At 43.8% G+C, this 15,003-nt stretch overlaps 1 protein-coding gene across 1 annotated transcript; it reads left to right on the top strand.

The window, feature by feature from the left end:
* The first annotated feature begins 10,125 nt into the window (after positions 1–10,125).
* LOC116012880 lies at positions 10,126–11,166 on the top strand. Its single transcript, XM_031252554.1, has one exon. The coding sequence runs from the start codon at positions 10,126–10,128 to the stop codon at positions 11,164–11,166; it is 1,041 nt and encodes a 346-aa protein (XP_031108414.1).
* The last annotated feature ends 3,837 nt before the right edge of the window (positions 11,167–15,003 follow it).

The raw sequence follows: 15,003 nt of genomic DNA, 5'->3' as shown, positions 1-15,003 counted from the left end.
TACACTTTGATTATGATAAATTCGATATCACTACTACGAAATGAATCATGGAACAATGCTTTATAAAATTTCAACTTTTTAATAATTCTTTTTAATATAATTGACCCTATTACATATTGTAGTATCTGTTCATCTAAAATTTCTCAACCTATTAAAGCAATCTTCCATATGGGAGAGTCACTATAAGCCATCTGAGCACAAGGTGCTTGACAACTTTTTAATAATTTAAAATGTGAATTTTGACATGATAAAGTTTAGAGTGATCTTCTTCTTCTATTTTTTCTGTTTTTTTTTTTTTCTTTTCTTAAATGAAGAACGGTTTTTTTTTTCTTAAATTTAATTGGTGAAAATAGCTTGTGTTGGGTATTCACCTCTCAAAACTTGTTTTGTATGGTTCCGCCTCAATCCAACCCGTGTTTAATGATAATGATACAAGTTACCACACGCGCATTGCGCAAATAATCTGATGTCTAATGGATATTTTTAAATTAATGTTTTAGAATTTATCAAAGTATCATTCGATATCCTATAAGCATAATTTTTCATATGTGTTGAATATATACTGTAAATTAGGTATACCGTTTCATCAATGCCCAATGCGTGAAAATTGATCAAAGTTCATATTGAATATTGTATTATATTTTTTAATACACTCTTAATATATATTCATAGTATATGTTTAACAATTATGTCAATTTTGATTGGGATGAGTTTGAACCTAAGACTTTCCTTATGAAAATCAATGAGTAAGTTAAGAATAATAAATAAAACGGAATATTAAAGTTTACACTGACAGAATACAAGTGTATTTAAGAAAAGTAAATGATAAAATAGAGGGTAAAATAGGAAAAATATTTAAAAAAATACTAAAATAAAAAATGAACCATTCATTTCAGCAAACAATTACATCAACATTTTTAAATTCACATTAGGGGCATAAATTTATTGGCTCTTATTAGCTATGTAGATGTAGAAATGTAACAGTTTTGAACTAAATAGATTGAAGAACAATTTTTTTTAATAAATTTTTTTGGGTTGTGGGCGGGGTCAAATGTTTTATTGTTTGGTCTGACCAAGCCCAATTTATATTTTTATCGGTCATTAATAAATGTAATAGGTCTAAATAAAAAATTGAAAAAAAATTAATTTTTTTATATAAATATTTTGGGCTATAGGTTGACTAAGATTTTTATTGTTCGGTACAATCCAATTAGACTCATATTTTAATCAACCTAGCTAAATCAAGTTTAAATAATCGTACAAGGCAAATTATATTATTGTGTGGACCATGATCTACATAGTGCTGTGTAGACCATAACAAAAAGTACATTTTTAATATACTAAATGTACATTATTTGTGTACTGAATGTACCTAATGTACATTCAATACACAAACAATGTACATTCCTTGAATACAATGTGTATTTTTAATATGCTAGAAGTATATTATTTTTATACTGAATGTACATTATTTGATAATATGGTCCACACAGTTCTGTGTACCGTTTGATCATACAAATGGTGGGCCAACCCACTAGGGCCGTTAGCGAACAGAGCTTTCGACAAGCTACTCGTGTTCGAGCTCGGTAAGCGTTCGTTTATGTTTATTTATTAAGGTAAACGAACATTAACAAACAAAATTTAGAGCTCGATTAATAAACGAACAGAGTATGAACAGTGGTAAGCTTGTTTGCTAAGTATTCGCGAACAAGCTCGTTTAGTGTTCGTTTAATAATGTTCCCAAACATATATATATATATATATATATATATATATATATATATATATATATATATATATATAAAATTGTTCGTGAACGTAGATTATTTATTGTTCACAAACAAATTGCGTTCATGAACATGTGTAGGTGTTTGGTTATTAAGTGTTCACGAACGTGTTCATTAACGTAAATGAGCATGTTTGTGAGCGTGTTTATTAACGTTTGCGAACACGTTCGTGAACATGTTCGGTAATGTTAATTAACACGTTCGTGAACATGTTCGCGAACATTAACGAACGCTTAACAAACGAACACGAACACAAACACTCCAAAATCCTTAACATACGAACACAAACAACCTCCGTTCTTTTATGTTCTGTTCGTTAACAGCCCTACAACCCACCCACTTGACATCACTTAAATATCCAAAAAAAAAAAAAATATATCTTCCGCGTACAAATATTGAAAGATATTATTGCCATGATAAGCTATTTTTCCTTTAATTGGAATGAGTATTTTTTGTTAATAACCAACAAACACTAAAAATTAAAAAAAAAAAAAATTCTTTCATTTTCTAGGTTTTCAAACTTACTCTTAATGTTAAGATATAAATTTTTAATTCACCGTATACATAAAGCACATGCGTTTGTTTTCAAAAAAAAAAAAAAACATGCGTTTGGCATTTAAGTTTTTATATTATGAAATTTTAAATTTTTCTTTATTCAGAAAAACTCACAATCACTATTTGAAGTGTACACGAGATAAACTCCGTTCAGGTGTAATATTTCATAAATAATACCAAAAAAATTTGTACTAAAAAAATTTTGTATGACAGATCTAATCAAAAGGGTGTTGATAAAGTTATTATTACTTACATTGTTAGTTGTTTTAAACAACTTGTTACAGCCGGTATGTCCAGGATTTGTTGAGCAAATTAAGTATTCATGCAATCAAAATAAACGGTACCAAATATTAAATAGCACAAACAAAATTGTTAGCGCAATCCAATAAATTTTTTTGTTACATTTGCAGGATTGCACTCAAATTGGTTTTTAATTTTTTATACAGTTATTAACTCATTTGAATTGTCGCCTTTCTTGTGTGCACAACATTTATCAAATCAAAGTTTTTTACAATACTCCATCACACGGAGTAAGATCACTGGAGTCGATACTTATAGTTATTTTATGTTTTGATTGAGAAGAGGCTTTTTGTAAACCTTATTAAGGAGTTTATAATTTATTTTAAGTTACTAACAAGTTATATGTTTTATTTGGTAATGTTTTCAAAATAAGCTAGTAGCTTAAAATAAGAGTTTATTTTGAAATGTTACTTTAGATAGTGTCTCAAAAATAAGCTAGTAGCTTTCTAATATTTTTTTTTCCATCATTATCCTTATTATTTTAAATAAATGACATCCTTTCCCCATCTCAACTAAACCCTTTTTGATTTTTCTTTTCAATATGTTTGGTTCTAATTTCAATTTGACATTTGTGTGTTTGAACATTAATTTTTGTATGAACTAATTTTATGAATTATAAACATTTTGTTTTACTTTACATATTTTCAAATATATGTAATTACTTTATATTTTATTAAAATATATTGGTTTCATTATTTTATATTTTTATATGTAAGCAAACATATTTACTTTATAATGTCGAATGAAACTGTAGTTGAAACAAAAATGAAATTGTAATTTTGCTGAAATGAAACTACAATATATATATATAAAATGAAATTGAATATATTATATAAGTAGAGCTAATTACACGGAGCGAGTGCCATTTCTTTTGATTAAAAGAAAGGACACCGTTTTGGACCATGGTCCACAATGCTGTGTGGACCATGATCCACAATAAAATTTGCTAGTTCTACTAGGCATACTCCCTTACTTCTACTCCTTAATGTGACAAACAAGAATTAGTTATTTTTATCATGTGTGTCCACAAAAAAATGTCTAAATCAAGAACTTGTGAAAGAGTAAAAATTGGAATATAAAATAGGAGTCCAGTAGTCCACCAAATATTTTCCTATGCAGGCTATTGACGAATTGATGTAATGCCCCAAGAGTCTCAAGTAATATTACATATACTCTCACCATCTACTCCATATTTTACTCCTTACTGAGGTGTCATCATTTGATTGATTTAAAAAACAAAATAGATCACTGTTTGTATTCTTTTACTTTTATTTATCCAAAAATAAAATGTGTACCTGTAGTGAGAATTATATTTCATGATAGTACATATATCATTTTCCAAAACACTCGTATCAGTCCTTGCTAGAAATATTTTTGTATTGAGTGCAATGATAGGTCACGTTGCATTGGGTTTGTCATATTTATGCTAGTCAAATCATCTCTTGATTCCATTTTGTCAAGATTTTTCATTATTCATCATTCGAGAAAAATTTGTTTAGCACATACAAGATCTTCTGATCTTAAAGCAATTACAATTGTAATTTTTGGAGGAATTTTTTCTGAACAAAAATTTGATGGGTGGGGTTTGTTTTTTTTCTGATGAGGGTGAGGTTTTTATTGAGTTTTTTTTTTTTTTTTACAAATTAAAATATTTTTGACATCATTTAATTTTTTTTAGAACAAAAGCTTGCAGGTGCGCGTCAAGCACACCTGCTGCATCCAGTTGGCACATGCAGTGCATACACTAGCTAGGTGCGTAAATAATGTTTCATTTTTTAAAAATTTCATTTGTAAAAAGAAAAATTTTTAAAAACTTTTTTCCCTCTCCTTCATGACCTGACAAAAACCAAGAAAAAAATTTATCTATTAAGGTTGCTCTTATATTATTCTTATATTTTGAATAAAATTGGTTAAGTAACATTTTAACTTTTAAAAATTACATTTAAACTTTCAATTCTAAAAAAATCAAATAAATACTGAAACTTTAAAAAAAAATGTTGCGTTCAATAGACTCAAAAAAGTTACCGTGCATGTTGAATAGAATAACCAAATTGAGAAGGTTTTAATTCTTTATGTTCAAAAAAATTAGTATAGAATGTCATTTAAATGGTCCACTTTTAATTCAAGTTTTAATTCAAGTTAAAGTATAGTAGATTCAAATTCTTCTAATTGAGATTGTAAACACAAAGTATAGTGTAGCCATGTATATTATAAACTGGGATAAGGGTCAAATAGACCCTCCAATTATATACCAAAGTTTAATTAGACCCTCGAACTTAAAAAACCTTCAATTAGACTCTTAAACTAGTTAAATTTGTGCAATTAACCTATTTGACCTATAATAACAGGTTACTCCTAAGTCATATGCCACGTAGATACCACATAAGATGCCACTTAGATTAGCATTTTTAAAAAATTATATTTTTATAAATATTAAAATAATAATGTTTATTTATAAAAAAATAAAAAAAAAATAAAAAAACAAAAAAACATGGCAGCCAAGCTGCCATGGCAATCGTCCAGGGCAGCTTGGCTGCGTCTTGTCCGTGGCAGCTTGGCTTCCATGGCACCCAAGCTGCCGTGGCTGTTTTTTTTTTTTTTTTTTTTTTTTTAATTAAAAAAAAAACACATTGCAGCCAAGCTGCCTTGGCAATCGTCCATGGCAGCTTGGCTGCCATGGCTTCATTGGTAGGTTAAAAATATATATAATTAGTTTTTTAACTAATTTTTTTAATTAGACCATATATAATTCGTAGGTTCATAACTATTTTTTTAATTAGTTTTATAAAAAATATATAATTTTTTAAATTTTTAAATAGAATTCCATTATTCTACCTAAGATGCCATGTATGCAAAGTTAATAGGTTACCTTTTGATAACCTCTTAAATATGTTAATTGCACAAGTTTAATAAGTTTAAGGGTTTAATTGAAAGTTTTTTAAGTTCAAGGGTCTAATTGAACTTTGGTATATAGTTGGAGGGTCTATTTGACCCTTATCCCTTATAAACCATGGTTTAAATTATGTATTTGTATTTAACATATTCTGAACATTCAATAAATAAATTATGCACATGTAATTAGTCAAAAAATTATACATATTTAAATATATAAATTAAAGGTACATAATATATTAACTACATGAACATAATACGTTAACCGTCTTGGTAGAATTCACAACGTGCATAGTGGACCCTAATCCATGATATGATGATATAACTATTGGAGGGTGAATTTGATCTATTCTATACTCGAAAATTGATAATTGACGAATAAGAAATTAATTTTCAAAATGTAATCATTGAATTAGAAAAAATAGAATTTTGGAAGGCTTTTAAGTAGTCATTGTCCCTGATAGTGAATATACTCCAGGACCGGTCGGATACACTCTGGACCCGATCGGAGGATGTACGGTCGGGCAGTCGGCTGGTCGGGAGGCCGCTGTGAGGTCGGCTGTCACGGGCCGAACAGTACTCCCGATGGGCCCACGACGCGGCGTGCCAATGACTGCCACGTACTCCTTCCCGCTTGGGCGTAGAGTGAGGCGGGCGCATGCGCGCCACGTTCCCGTCATGCCGAAGGCCCGGTAACCGCGCTTTACTCCCTTATAAATAGCGCATTTATGAGGAGAGAGAGGATCTTTTGGCCATTTCTAGACAAAGACTTAGAGAGAGCTCGGACAGTAGGGAAGCCCACTGCCGACCTGCCGAGCCCTTTAAGCCCTTACTTGACTTGTAACCGGGTTTGGATCCTTGAGGCAATAAGAGATCGTATTTTCCGGTTTTACTTGGTATTCGTATTTTGTAGTATCATTTTGGCGCCGTCTGTGGGGACCGCGACTTAAAAGCTATACTTTGCGACAGCCGGTCCTTCATGTATCCGAACATGGGTTTCTTCCATAACCAAGAAGCCGATGATAACTACGATCTTCGTTCTCATTTGAGCTCTCGAGTGGATCCCAACAACATGGCCGGGGTGCCACCACCAGAGGCGGTGAACGCCATCCACCAAGACGTTCCCTTCCCCATGCCTGGGGGCTCGGTCCCCTACCAGTACCCTATGCCGGGGAGACCAATGCCGTACCAGTACCCAGTGGACCCAACCATGCAGTGGTGGCCGACTTCGCCGAGGTTCTAGCCGCAGCCGTATGTGTACCCGCCTATGCAGCCGATGTATCCCGCCATGCCTGTTAGGCCGGACGCGACGACTGCCGAGACGATCCCTGTCGTCCCACCTGCGCTGCACCGTTCCCAATTCGAGCGACGATCCCGTGGGTCCGAAACTATGCCCACGGCACCGGCTCGGAGGCCGGCATTGTCTCGGCTTAGTACGTCTGACCGGCCTAGGGGGGGTGCCACAGGCGGAGACATCGCAAACGCGAACCAGCGCTTTCGACCGGATCGACGACCCCGATCTCCGACCACGTGGACGCACCACCCGAGGACCTCAATCGATGAGCATCTCGACAACTAGCCATTCCAGCGAAACGAGCTCTTCGTATGTAAAGCCAAAGAAGGATCGTCATGCTGGGACCAGTCGGGGCTTAGCCCGGGGGGTGCTCGACCAAGTACGAGCAGAGTTCAACAAATGGAAGAAAGAACAAGCTTAGGCCGGCCTCGGGGGGATGGAAAGCAATCTGTTCCGAGCGCCGTTTACTCATGATATTATGAATCAGCCGTACCCCATGGACCTCCGTGTGTCGACAAGCAAGGATTACTCTAGGCGAACTGACCCGGAAGAACACATCAACTCTTATCACGGGAACATGTTGATGATGGGGGTATCAGACGCGGTCATGTGCTGAGCATTTTACTCGACCCTGACCGGTCGGGGCGGCTGAGTGGTTCGCGTCCCTCGAACCAGGATCCATCGCCGACTTCGCCGAACTAGCGAGGAAGTTCATTCACCGCTTTGCCATCTCGCGGGCCGCCAAGAAACACTTCACCTCCTTGGAAAAGGCCAAGCAACGAGAAGGCGAGTCCTTGACCCTTTTTAGTGAAAGGTGGAAGGCCGCCGTGGCGAAGATAGAGCCGGTAGACGATCGCACCGCGGTCAACTTACTGCTCTCTACGCTACGAGTGAGGCCTTTGTATCAGGACCTCGTTCTCCATCAGCCAAACACCTACCAGGAAGCCTTGAGGAGAATGACCGACCACGCGGTGGCCGAAGAAGCCAGCGCTGCTAAGCGCTTGTTGGAAACCGGAGGACAAGGTCGGAGAGACACGAGACGACAGCCCGACCCCAGAAGGAAGGATCAGGATGGGAATCCGATCTACACCCCCCTNGTTCAAGGGTCTAATTGAACTTTGGTATATAGTTGGAGGGTCTATTTGACCCTTATCCCTTATAAACCATGGTTTAAATTATGTATTTGTATTTAACATATTCTGAACATTCAATAAATAAATTATGCACATGTAATTAGTCAAAAAATTATACATATTTAAATATATAAATTAAAGGTACATAATATATTAACTACATGAACATAATACGTTAACCGTCTTGGTAGAATTCACAACGTGCATAGTGGACCCTAATCCATGATATGATGATATAACTATTGGAGGGTGAATTTGATCTATTCTATACTCGAAAATTGATAATTGACGAATAAGAAATTAATTTTCAAAATGTAATCATTGAATTAGAAAAAATAGAATTTTGGAAGGCTTTTAAGTAGTCATTGTCCCTGATAGTGAATATACTCCAGGACCGGTCGGATACACTCTGGACCCGATCGGAGGATGTACGGTCGGGCAGTCGGCTGGTCGGGAGGCCGCTGTGAGGTCGGCTGTCACGGGCCGAACAGTACTCCCGATGGGCCCACGACGCGGCGTGCCAATGACTGCCACGTACTCCTTCCCGCTTGGGCGTAGAGTGAGGCGGGCGCATGCGCGCCACGTTCCCGTCATGCCGAAGGCCCGGTAACCGCGCTTTACTCCCTTATAAATAGCGCATTTATGAGGAGAGAGAGGATCTTTTGGCCATTTCTAGACAAAGACTTAGAGAGAGCTCGGACAGTAGGGAAGCCCACTGCCGACCTGCCGAGCCCTTTAAGCCCTTACTTGACTTGTAACCGGGTTTGGATCCTTGAGGCAATAAGAGATCGTATTTTCCGGTTTTACTTGGTATTCGTATTTTGTAGTATCATTTTGGCGCCGTCTGTGGGGACCGCGACTTAAAAGCTATACTTTGCGACAGCCGGTCCTTCATGTATCCGAACATGGGTTTCTTCCATAACCAAGAAGCCGATGATAACTACGATCTTCGTTCTCATTTGAGCTCTCGAGTGGATCCCAACAACATGGCCGGGGTGCCACCACCAGAGGCGGTGAACGCCATCCACCAAGACGTTCCCTTCCCCATGCCTGGGGGCTCGGTCCCCTACCAGTACCCTATGCCGGGGAGACCAATGCCGTACCAGTACCCAGTGGACCCAACCATGCAGTGGTGGCCGACTTCGCCGAGGTTCTAGCCGCAGCCGTATGTGTACCCGCCTATGCAGCCGATGTATCCCGCCATGCCTGTTAGGCCGGACGCGACGACTGCCGAGACGATCCCTGTCGTCCCACCTGCGCTGCACCGTTCCCAATTCGAGCGACGATCCCGTGGGTCCGAAACTATGCCCACGGCACCGGCTCGGAGGCCGGCATTGTCTCGGCTTAGTACGTCTGACCGGCCTAGGGGGGGTGCCACAGGCGGAGACATCGCAAACGCGAACCAGCGCTTTCGACCGGATCGACGACCCCGATCTCCGACCACGTGGACGCACCACCCGAGGACCTCAATCGATGAGCATCTCGACAACTAGCCATTCCAGCGAAACGAGCTCTTCGTATGTAAAGCCAAAGAAGGATCGTCATGCTGGGACCAGTCGGGGCTTAGCCCGGGGGGTGCTCGACCAAGTACGAGCAGAGTTCAACAAATGGAAGAAAGAACAAGCTTAGGCCGGCCTCGGGGGGATGGAAAGCAATCTGTTCCGAGCGCCGTTTACTCATGATATTATGAATCAGCCGTACCCCATGGACCTCCGTGTGTCGACAAGCAAGGATTACTCTAGGCGAACTGACCCGGAAGAACACATCAACTCTTATCACGGGAACATGTTGATGATGGGGGTATCAGACGCGGTCATGTGCTGAGCATTTTACTCGACCCTGACCGGTCGGGGCGGCTGAGTGGTTCGCGTCCCTCGAACCAGGATCCATCGCCGACTTCGCCGAACTAGCGAGGAAGTTCATTCACCGCTTTGCCATCTCGCGGGCCGCCAAGAAACACTTCACCTCCTTGGAAAAGGCCAAGCAACGAGAAGGCGAGTCCTTGACCCTTTTTAGTGAAAGGTGGAAGGCCGCCGTGGCGAAGATAGAGCCGGTAGACGATCGCACCGCGGTCAACTTACTGCTCTCTACGCTACGAGTGAGGCCTTTGTATCAGGACCTCGTTCTCCATCAGCCAAACACCTACCAGGAAGCCTTGAGGAGAATGACCGACCACGCGGTGGCCGAAGAAGCCAGCGCTGCTAAGCGCTTGTTGGAAACCGGAGGACAAGGTCGGAGAGACACGAGACGACAGCCCGACCCCAGAAGGAAGGATCAGGATGGGAATCCGATCTACACCCCCCTATCAAGACCGATCGGGGAAATCTTGGAGTATGCTCAGTCTTGCAATATGATCCAACTCCCGGCCCCGGCGAGAGACGGCCCCAATAAAGACAAATACTGCGCCTATCACAGGAACCGGGGGCACGAAACCGACGAGTACCGTGTCCTCAAAGGGCTGATTGAAGACCTCTTGCGCTCGGGAGAACTGGCGCAATTTGCTGCCGAGAAGAAGAAGAACCGACGCCGGGGGTGGAAGAAATATTTCAAGAAGTCTGACAAAGAGAAAAAAGATAAGGGGCCAGAACCCGACCATGACCCCCCTGCCACTGGGTCGAAACAGATCATCCATGTTATCTTCGGCGGGCCGCAGGGGGGCGACGATCCAGACCGTCGACGAGCTTGGTCGAGGGACTTGCCCGTATGCTCGATCAGCACCAGTCAACCCGAGAAGAGAATGAAGGACGAGCCGATAACCTTCACCGACCGAGACCTTCCCCTCGAAGGAGATCGATCCGCCGAGGCGCTAGTGATTACCGTTGATATCTGCGGAGAGGTCCGAAGGGTGATGGTGGACACTGGCAGCAGCGTTAATGTCCTATATCTCGAAGCCTTCAACAGGCTAAAAATCGTGAGGTCGGCCTTGACGCCGGTCCGAACTCCGCTGTCGGGTTTCACGGGCGATATGGTTCACCCTGAGGGAATGGTAGTCCTCCCTGTGGAGGTCGGAGTTTATCCCAAGATTTTGAAAGTGGAGATGGAATTTATCGTCGTCAATTTGGCGTGCGTTCACAACGTGATCTTGGGCCGACCAGGAATAGCCCAGATGAAGGCCATTATCTCCATGCCGCACCTATGCATGAAGTTCCCAACCCCGGAAGGCGTCGGAATGGTTCGGGGAGATCCACGATCGGCAAGGCTGTGATACGTCCGGGCTGTGGAGAGGCAAACGGAGAGCACGTCCCATGTGAACACCATTGCCCGACGAAAGGACGAAGAAAAGAAAGAACAGCCCGGGCCATCCGAGCCCATTGAAGAGGTGCCCTTGAATCTGGCTCAGCCCGAGCGATGTGTTAAAATTGGAACTTCTCTATGCCCGAACCTCAGGCGATCAATCCTTACGGTGTTGCGAGAATTCGCTGACATCTTTGCTTGGGGCCCGGAGGACATGCCCGGAATTGATAGGGCCGTGATTTGCCACCAGTTGTCTGTCAACCCGACCCTTAAGCCTGTTAAACAAAAACAGAGGCATCTGTCCGTCGATCGACGGGAGTTCGTTAAAGGGGAGGTCAAGGCCTTGCTCTCGGCGGGTCATATCCGCGAGGTTACGTACCCGGATTGGGTCGCGAATGTAGTCTTGGTGCCCAAGCCTCCGGCCTGGCACATGTGCATTGATTACACCGACCTGAACCGCGCTTGTCCCCTTGATCCGTACCCCCTCCCGAGCATCCATCAAATGGTCGACGAGACTGCAGGGGCAGAGCTGATGAGTTTTATGGACGCCTTTAAAGGGTACCACCAGATCATGATGTCTGAAGCAGACGAGGAAAAGACCGCGTTCGTAACGCCGGATGGATTATACTGTTACCGGGTGATATCCTTCGGGCTAAAGAACGCGGGAGCAACATACCAGCGGATGGTCAACTCGGTGTTCGGAGGGTTATTAGGGAAGTCAATGGAAGCTTATGTTGACGATATGCTCGTCAAGAGCACTACTCGCGCCGACCATCCCGACCATCTTCGCACTTGCTTCGAAGTTATGCGCAATCACCGACTAAGGTTGAATCCGAAGAAATGCACCTTCGCGGTGCAAACGGGCAAATTTTTGGGCTATATGATGACCAAGCGGGGGATAGAGCTGAACCCAGCCAAAATTCAAGCCATCTTGGATATGAAGCACCCGACTAGTGTTAAGGAAGTGCAACAACTCACAGGCAGACTGGCAGCGCTCAGCCGATTCCTCTCCAAACTGGCGGATCGGGCCCATCCTTTCTTCAAGATCCTAAAAAAGTCCAGCGGCTTTACTTGGGATGATGACAGCCGGGCAGCGTTCGAAGATCTCAAGGCTTATTTAACGTCCCCGATCGTCTTGTCGAAGCCCGAACCAGGAGAAGACTTGGAAGTGTACCTTGCTGTTTCAGATCGGGCTGTCAGCGCGGTTTTATGTCGGATCGACGGTGAAGGGGTACAGCGGCCAGTATACTATGTGAGCCATGCCTTGCAAGGACCGGAGTTCCGCTACACCCGGCTCGAAAAGGTAGTGTTCGCGTTAGTTGTGGCGGCGAAGCGTCTGACGCCCTACTTTCAAGGCCAGAATGTCCGAGTGTTGACGGATCAGCCGATCGGGGCAATCCTCAGGACCTCAACCTCTTCGGGACGTCTGGTTAAGTGGGCCATGATGTTGACGCAATTCGCTTTGGAGTATAAACCTCGACCGTCCATCAAGGCCCAAGCTCTAGCTGACTTCATGGTGGAGTGCACTGCGCGAGACACTGAGACTGACCAGAACAATCTTCAAGCCCCTGAATGGTGAGAAGTTAGCACCGACGGGTCCAGCGGGAAGAGGGGAGCAGGAGCGGGGATAGTCATCACGACCCCCGAGGGCTTCAAGGCTTATTACGCTATCTTGTTCCACTTCTCGCCGACCAACAATGAGGCCGAGTATGAGGCCCTAATCGCCGGACTGCAGCGGGCAAGACAGCTAGGGGCGAAGGCTATCCGAGCTAAAACGGATTCGGCGTTGGTAGTCGGGCAGGTTAACGGTGAGTTCGTTACAAAAGGGGATAAGCTGACGATCTATAGAGATCGGGTGTTAGCCGCCCTGCAACAGTTTGAGGCCCACGAGCTCACCCACATTCCCAGGTCTAACAACGCTGATGCGGACATGTTGTCGAGGTTGGTACACGAGGCTCCCGAGCACATATCGAAAATAGCTCGTATCGAAGACGCGACTGCGCCCTGCATTGATCTCCTTGAAGTTGAGCCGGTCGAAGTTGAACAGGACCCGTGGATTACTGACCTCAAAGAGTACCTCCTAGACGGAAAGATGCCTGAAGAAGAGGACCGAGCGCGGAAAGTGAGGCTCCGAGCGCCCAGATTTCAGGTCGTGGACGATCGTTTGTACCGCCGATCCTATAGAGGCCCACTGATGAGGTGCTTGAATGCGTTTGAAGCTGACATTGTCATGAAGGAGCTACACTCGGCACTATGCTCGGCACACCAGGGGGGCAGGTCGCTAGCACGCCGGATCATGGTTATGGGGTACTATTGGCCGTCCATCCAACTGGACTGCGAAAGCCTCGTCAGAACGTGCGAGTCTTGCCAGAAATTTGCAAAGACACCCGGCCGGCCGGTGACCTTCTACCAACCGATCAGCACCGCGATCCCATTCACTCGCTGGGGGGTGGATATCATAGGTCCGTTCCCGATGTTGGCAGGTCGGAAGAAGTTCTTGATCGTGGCTATCGACTATTTTTCGAAATTGATTGAGGCGGAACCTTTGGCGACCATAACGGCCCAGCAGTGTGCGCGCTTCGTGTGGAGAAATGTCATCGCCCGGTTCGGAGTTCCCGTGCACCTGATCACGGATAATGGAAGGCAGTTTGAGAGCCAATATTTTAAAAGCTTCCTGGCTACGGTCGGAACGAAGTCCATCCGATCATCCGTGGCGTATCCCCAAGGAAATGGACAGGTCGAGAACGCGAACCGAACGATCCTAGATGGACTGAAGAAGAAGCTGTTCGACGCTGGTCGAAGTTGGGCAGACGAGCTGCCATACGTGCTGTGGGCTTATCGGACGACTCCTCGGGAGGCCACCAAGGAAACCCCCTTTGCACTGGTTTACGGGGCTGAAGCTCGGCTACAGATCGAAGCCTGGATCTCAACCTCCCGAGAGCACGGCTACGATGAGACTGACAACGAGCGAATGATGGTCGCTGAGCTTGATGCCTTGGAGGAAAAGAGAGAGGTCGCGGCTCGGAGGATAGTTGAATACCAGAACAAAATAAAGCAGACACGCGACCTCCGAGTTCGGCCGAGATATTTCCAGGTGGGAGATTACGTCCTCCGAGAGCGGAAAGCTAGCCGACCAAATGAGGGCGGAAAGTTCACGCAGACCTGGGAAGGGCCATATGTCATTTCTGCGGTGATCCGACCTAGCACCTACAAGTTGGAAACTACCACAGGGAAGCCGGTGGATCAGATTTGGAACTCAGAGCATTTAGTCCTATTCCGCCACTAGTTAGGATGATGGGTGATGTAATCGGGCCAAAAGAAGCCCCCCTAATGTAATGAGTTGATGTTGTTTAAATGAAGAGCTTCGGCTCAGTTTGTTTAGACGTTATTGCCCTAGTCTAAGGGTCAGCAGGCCGATGGGAGCAAGGTGCCCATCTCGGGAGTAAGGTGCCCGATTATGTTGGTCAGCCGACCTAATGGCCTTCGAGGCCGATGGGAACAAGGTGCCCATCTCGAGAGTAAGGTGCCCGATTATGTTGGTCTGCCGACCTAATGGCCTTCGAGGCCGATGGGAGCAAGGTGACCATCTCGGGAGCAAGGTGCCCGATTATGTTGGTCTGCCGACCTAATGGCCTTCGAGGCCAATGGGAGCAAGGTGCCCATCTCGGGAGCAAGGTGCCCGATTAATGGGAGCAAGGTGCCCATCTCGGGAGCAAGGTGCCCGATTATTGGGAGCAAGGTGCCCATCTCGGGAGCAAGGTGCCCGATTATGTTGGTCTGCCGACCTAATGGCCTTCGAGGCCGATGG

The sequence above is a fragment of the Ipomoea triloba genome, chromosome 3 (assembly GCF_003576645.1).
Source record: "Ipomoea triloba cultivar NCNSP0323 chromosome 3, ASM357664v1".
NCBI classification, from domain to species: domain Eukaryota; kingdom Viridiplantae; phylum Streptophyta; class Magnoliopsida; order Solanales; family Convolvulaceae; genus Ipomoea; species Ipomoea triloba.
Note: the sequence above shows the minus strand (reverse complement) of the source record. Positions and strands in the feature narration are given on the sequence as shown.